Source organism: Gekko japonicus, unplaced genomic scaffold (genome assembly GCF_001447785.1).
Source record: "Gekko japonicus isolate JY-2015 unplaced genomic scaffold, Gekko_japonicus_V1.1 scaffold575, whole genome shotgun sequence".
In the NCBI taxonomy this organism is placed as follows: Eukaryota; Metazoa; Chordata; class Lepidosauria; order Squamata; family Gekkonidae; genus Gekko; species Gekko japonicus.
In genome coordinates this window covers 352,341-358,970 of record NW_015174291.1, presented here as the reverse complement: position 1 = coordinate 358,970, position 6,630 = coordinate 352,341, and the positions used below count along the sequence as shown (strand labels likewise).

General features: G+C 42.4%; 1 protein-coding gene across 2 annotated transcripts in view; it reads right to left on the bottom strand.

The window, feature by feature from the left end:
- Positions 1–2,368, bottom strand: part of RBMX (RNA binding motif protein, X-linked) — a 9,960-nt gene extending 7,592 nt beyond the window's left edge. For both annotated transcript variants that reach the window (XM_015424042.1, XM_015424043.1), the window contains exons 1-3: positions 2,297–2,368; positions 1,058–1,177; positions 770–876 (exon numbers count right to left, since the gene is read on the bottom strand). In XM_015424042.1, coding sequence (XP_015279528.1) covers positions 770–876; positions 1,058–1,166 — 216 coding nt within the window. In that variant the 5' untranslated portion in view covers positions 1,167–1,177; positions 2,297–2,368. The remainder of the gene's footprint in view (positions 1–769; positions 877–1,057; positions 1,178–2,296) is intronic.
- Between the last annotated feature and the right edge of the window lie 4,262 nt (positions 2,369–6,630).

The window sequence follows — 6,630 nt, the reverse complement described above, 5'->3', positions numbered from 1 at the left end:
TTTTCATATATGGTGGACATGTAAAGTTGCAAAAAAGTTTGGGGTATGGGTACATGAGATATTGCAAAAAATGCTAGAAATAACATTACCATTTGTACCAGAGTTGTTTTTATTAAATATTGTACCACAGAATTACAAAAAAACAGAAATATACTTGATTATACATGTAACAACAACAGCCAGGATATTGTATGCTAAATATTGGAAAAAAGAAGAAATTTCAACAAAAGAAGAAATGATATATAAATTATTGGAAACAGCAGAAATAGATAATTTACCTTTGCAATTACAAGATAAAAAAGAAGCGAGAAAATCTGGTTAAGATTATACAAATGGATAGAAATTTACCTTGGAGAACTGATAATGTGATTATAATCAAATGAAGAACTGCTCTAACATTGTATATAAACTGAATTAGGTGTAAAAGAAAATTTAAAAAAAAAAAGAAAGAAAATTTCCAGAGATCACCTGCATGCCCAGACCTTTACAGCCTGGCATCTAGCTTTCCTTATATATAAAAAGAGAACATTCATTTGTTGTGGCTATCCAATTGCACTCAACTAGGCAAGCAACAATAAATATAAGTAAATATAACAATTTAAAAAAAAAAAGAAAGAAAATTTCCAGAGATCACCTGCATGCCCAGACCTTTACAGCCTGGCATCTAGCTTTCCTTATATATAAAAAGAGAACATTCATTTGTTGTGGCTATCCAATTGCACTCAACTAGGCAAGCAACAATAAATATAAGTAAATATAACAATTTTACCTTTCCATTCATATCTCTCGCAGCATCCTTGGCATCTGCAGGGCTCTCAAAGGTGACAAAAGCAAATCCTCTTGACTTATTGGTTTCACGATCTTTCATCAGAAGAACTGAAGACAAAACAAAGTGTCATTCCGCTAGCTCATGACACAGAAAAATACTGAGTTTTTACAGAAACTTGCTCAGAACTTCTTAGAGGACAAACAAGCTCTATCATTTCAGCTGATCAGGGCTGTTAAGTTCATCATTGCAAAATTAACTATAACATCACTTAAGATGCTTTGTGCTTACCTTCCACTATGCGACCATATTTGCCAAAGATAGATTCAAGAGCCTTCTCATTTGTCTCTATATTCAGCCCACCAATGAACAGCTTTCCAGGACGATCTGCTTCCACCATTTTTACACTATCTGGGATTTAGAACAAAAATGCAATTGTTGGAGAAAACTGAAATGCTTCCACGTTGCCAATGGAAAACTTTGCTGTATTCTCTGGGCTCAGATACACCTAAGACAGACCTGCCCTCTTAACAGATACTGAAGATGCTTATTAGGTCTTTTGTTTGGAAACTTCAAGTCCTGTCAAGTTAAGGAAAGGACTTCAACTTTAAAACGGGTCTTAATACTGTAGCTTTCAATTAGGCACATCAACTTGATATCAAAAGCTTCAGTACTCTCTCCCACAACCACCTTCTTGAACCTGTGAAAAACATGAAAGGGATGTGGATCCAAAGGAAAAGGGAGAAATAGTGTGGTATAGTGTTGGACCAGGGAGATTTTAACTCAATCCATAAGGTCTCCTGCATAATCCAGAGGCAGTCTGTCCTCCCATCCCACCCTAATCTATTTCACAGGGCGGTTGTGTGGGAGAAAAAAATGGGAAGAGGCCACCCACATACAAGAAGTCTCTGGAGAGGCATCATGTGAGTTTTCAAAATAAATATACTACTAAACGATATAGTGAGCGTGATGAATGAATGAAAACACTAGTAAGGAGGCGGCCAAAAAAGCATCAATTCGCTTTTTAATACCGAACTACACTCCACAAAACCGAACTGGGGGGAAAAAAAGGCCGAGGATTAGGCAGAGAGCGCATGCGCACTGAGAGGTGGTGGGCAAATATATGAAAAGACGCGCCGAGAACCGATGGGTAGGAGGAGAAAGTATGGCGCGTGCGCATACGACTTCTCCCTGCACGCACGCCAACCGTCCTCAAACCGGGCCCTGGCGCGGGGGGGGATTAAAAAGGAGCGCCTTCGAACAGCCACAAAATGGCGGCCCTAGTCTCTTTCTCCCGACCCCTCCCCCGTTCAGTTCAAAGCGCCCATTCCGGGGCTGTCCTCAGGCGGCCACTCGCTCACTCCCCTCAGCCCTGCTCTACGGATTAAAATGGCGCTTAAACATCCATGAGGGGAAAGGGGGTGTGGATAAAGCGAGGGTAACCAGCGAAAGGGGGACAAAAGCCCTCCACCCAAATCTGATAGAGCAAGTTGAGGTGATAGGAATAGGGAAGAAAAACAGCCGTTTTACCTGCCCGGCGACTGCCTGCTTAAAAAGCTGCCTTGCACACTCACTCTTCACCAGCAAGCAGGACCGCAAACGACGCACTGAGAAGGAACAAAGGGGTTGCGGGCCTTTATATAGCTGACGTCAGTGCGTTGCCGAACGATGCGGAGAAACCCGGATGGAAGAAGGGGCGGGAATTGAGAGAAAGGGAGGGGAAGATTAGGTTTGCTCAGAAAGAGAAGAAAGACATGGGCGAAGGGGCATAAAGAGGGGAAGGCTAGCAGGGCGGGCCCGAACAAAGGTTCAGTTTGTTTCCCACGGCGGCTAGCCAGCTGCTCTTGGAAGGACTCGAAACAAGGCTCCCGTTCTCCTGTTGCTGTTCTCTAGCAACTGGAATGAAGCCACCATGGGTTCATAGCTGCTGATGGTCTGTGTGTGTCACCTTTTTAAAAAACATCTCTATATCCTGTAGTAGTGTGTTCCGTAACTCAACGTGCTTGTTGCAAAGATTTCCAAATCTTGGTTATGTACAGCAAATAAATACTTAGTGCCGTCATGGCATAGAGGTTAGAATGGCAGAGGTGGCCTAGTCTGCCTCACAGGATTGTTGTGAGGATAAAATGGAGGAAAGGAGAAGGATGCTGTGAACTTTGTTGGTTCCCCATTAGGGAGAAAAGCGGGGCATAGATATCTAAATAAATATTCCACCTATTAATTTAATATATTCCTTTCTAAATGTTGAGGTTGTGCAAGAGTCAGTGCAGCCCTGCAGTTAGAGAGCTGTACTGTAACTGAGGTTCACTCGGCAGTGAAGCTCTCCGGATTAATCTTGGGCCAATTGTTCTCTCCCGTGGTTGCTGCAGAAATAAAATGGTGGGCTGCTGAGCTACTTATTAGGAGTAAAATAGCCTAAAATGCAATGTAAAAGTAATAATAATTTAACAATTTAATTGGGTGATTCTGAGATATGAGAAAGGGAGAAAAAATTCTCTGTATCCAGTGTCTTGCAAATAAAAAGGCAGGATGAGAATCTGAAGCTATTAGTTGTAGATTTTCTGGGCTGTATGGCCGTGGTCTGGGTACTCTAGGACCTGATGTTTTGCCAGCAGCTGTGACTGGCATCCTCAGAGCTTTAACACAGAAAGATGGAGTACTCTCTGTGTCAAGGTGAGAAGAAAAACCTTGATACAGAGAATACTCCATCTTTCCTTGTCCTACAAGACCACGGCCATACAGCCCGGAAAATCTACAACAACTAATGAACTCCAGCCATGAAAGCCTTTGACAACATATAGAATCTGAAGCCTTTGGTTAATAATGTGTAAGTGATATGTTTATGATAGTTTTAACACACCTACCTTACACACATAATAATGGCCCAGTCGTACACGTCTCTCCTTAACAAAAACTCCAATGAGTTCAATCGGACTTTGTTAACAATGTGTATTCAGGATATTTAGCATGTGTTATAGCATTTCATGTATTCAGACCTCTTCACAAACATTTTTCTGAAGTCCTTACAACAGTACTGCCAGATAGGCCAGTATTATCTCCATATTATAGATGCAGTGAGGCTATGAGGGTAGGTTCCGTGAGACCACCTAAATAGACTGTGGGATTGGTGAGTTCTGTGTGCTCCTCACTTCTCCCTCTGGCAAGAAATTCTGGGGTCAGGGCTGGGTTGGTTCCCTTTGGACAAGAGAAGCTTTGCGCAGTGGCAGTATCGTAGCCAATGGGGTTAATCCGAGGCACGATTATTGCTAATTGAAACTTTGGACAAGCGGACACTGGAGACATACTTTTATAGTGTTTGCTTTATTTTCAAATATACAAGTAGATCACAGGAGTGAAGAGGCACTCCTATAGGCCATCAGGCCCATATGTGATCTCCAGAGAAAGAGATCCTGCACCTCCAAGGATCTTCAGCCAACTCAGCAGGGTTGATCTGCTTCTCCTTTTCCACATTGGTTATCTCTCTGCCGTAGATTAAGTGCAGTTGGAATGTGTGTGTCCCATCCTCCCCCCCCCCCCCACTTCTCCACAGCATTGTGGTGCAAACCTTCTTTGCTACAGTGTTTTGGAAAGGATCACAGCAAAGCCTGAGTGGCTACTGTACAAGTATCTATTCTAGCTTCTTTTGTTGTAGAGATATACCTTTCCTGTTATACCTCCATAATGAAGGGGGGATGCTTTTTTAAAAGTGAAAGCTGGGAGTGAAGAGAAGCTGACACACAGAGTGTTATAACAATATTCAGTTACCAATTTAAGAAAAGCCCTGTGCACAAACTGAGCACTCTGGCATGACTAAACAACCCTGAAGTAGAGAGACTCCAAGAAGCTCTGTAGATGTGGGTTTGAATCCCCTTTCGCCACTAAATTCCCTTTTGCCAGGCTCCACGCTCACAAACATGGCTCCTCCAGCCACAGCATTCACATGCAGCTGTAGCTCACATGATGGAAGTATCCCAAACAGACCCACCAGGACGTGTCAGATCTTGGGTGGGGTTCAGGAGCATCAGACAAAGGGAGTGCAGCAAGGGAAACACCTTTGCAAAAGGCATTCCAGTTATCTCCCCGATAGCTCACTGGGGAAAGGCACTCATGTCTAACTGGAGTCATCAGTTCAGAGATCTGGGGAGGGGGTACTAACAAAAAGGCAAAACTCACTTTCGTGCCTAATGAAGACAGCTGCAGTCAGTAAGAAGCGGGGAGTGAACTAATCCACATTCATCAAATCCCAATGAAATGGAGGTACTGCTATAAAGCAATCTATGTTTACTGAACAGCATTAGGAATACTAACAGCACATCAGATGAATGGGGTTGCCAATTCTCTTGTTCCAATGAGGCATCTGTGCCTTTGGAAACTGCACTCTCAGACTGCAGGACCAGAGACAAAACTACCCCTATCTCTACATGCCCATTAGGAGGGTAGTTGTGCTGGTCAGTACATGTCATGCAGCTTCAAATGGCACAGGAGCTAGGCTAGAGCAAGAAAGGTGGCAACCGCACAATAGCACAGCTGGAAGCATACTGGAGGTACACTGGCAAATCTTATTGATGCCACTTTCCCACCCATTCTGAGCCCTCAAGGTGACTAGCAGGTAAAATTTTTTTCAAAACAGCACATAAGATAATATATAAAACAACAATTTAAAAAATCAACAGGAATGAGGGTCAATAAGGGAACACCAAAAGAGACAGAAAAGTCTGCACTTGCTGGAAGAAGGTAATGACAGACACAGACAGACAAGTCTCCCTGGGAAGGGAATTCCATAGTTTTGGTGCCACAACCAATTAGGTCCTCTCTGGCCCCTGAAGATGATTAATGCTTAGGTAGGTTCTTATGGGAGTAGGTGGTTTTTAAGGCATGCTGGTTCCAAGCTGTACAGAGCTTTGAAGGTTTGTAACAGCACTTCGAACTGGGCCCAGAAACACATTGGAAGGACAGTTTAAATGGAACAAGGTTAAAAGTAATATAGTCCTTAACAACTTACTCCAGTCACCATGCTTGCTGCAGCATTCTGTACCAATTATAATTTCCAGACACCCTTCAAGGACAGCCCCACACAGACCACACTACCATACTCTAATCCAGATATTACCAGGGCATGCAGCACACCTCTTTATCCAACAGGTGGTCCAGGTCCAGCAGCACCCCCTGAGATACAAACCTGCTCCTTTAGCATATACCTTTGAGATATGTAATACACACAGCTTTTGAAGTTAGGATAGTGCTAAAAATATTACATTACAACCGAACCATCAGCTTGATGTCTATACCTGGAAAACTTTTAGAACTAATAATCAAACTTGAGCACTTAGAAAGGACAGCCGTAATTTTTAAGACCCAGCATGGGTTTCTCAAAAACAAGTCATGTCAGACTAAACTTGTCTCTTTTTTCATGAAAGTTACTACCTTGCTGGTTCAAGGGAATTCTGTAGACATAGTTTATCTTGATTTCAGTAAGGCTTTTGATAAGGTTCCACATAATATTCTTGTTGACAAATTGGTAAGATATGATATGGATCCTATTACTGTTAGGTGGATCTGTAACTGATTGACAGATGGCACCCAATGAATGCTTGTTAATGGTTCCTCATCCTCTTGGAGAGGACTGACAAGTGGAGTGTCTCAAGGATCTGTCCTGGGACCTGTTTTGTGCAACATCTTTATAAATGATTTGGAATAGAGGGAATGCTTATTAAATTTGCAGATGATACTAAATTGGGAGGAGTAGCAAATAAAGTAGAAGATGGAGTCAGAATGCAGGATGATCTTGACAGGCTGAAAAACTAGGCTAAAACAAATAAAATGAATTTCAATGGGAATAATGTAAAGGTCTGCATTTAGGTAGG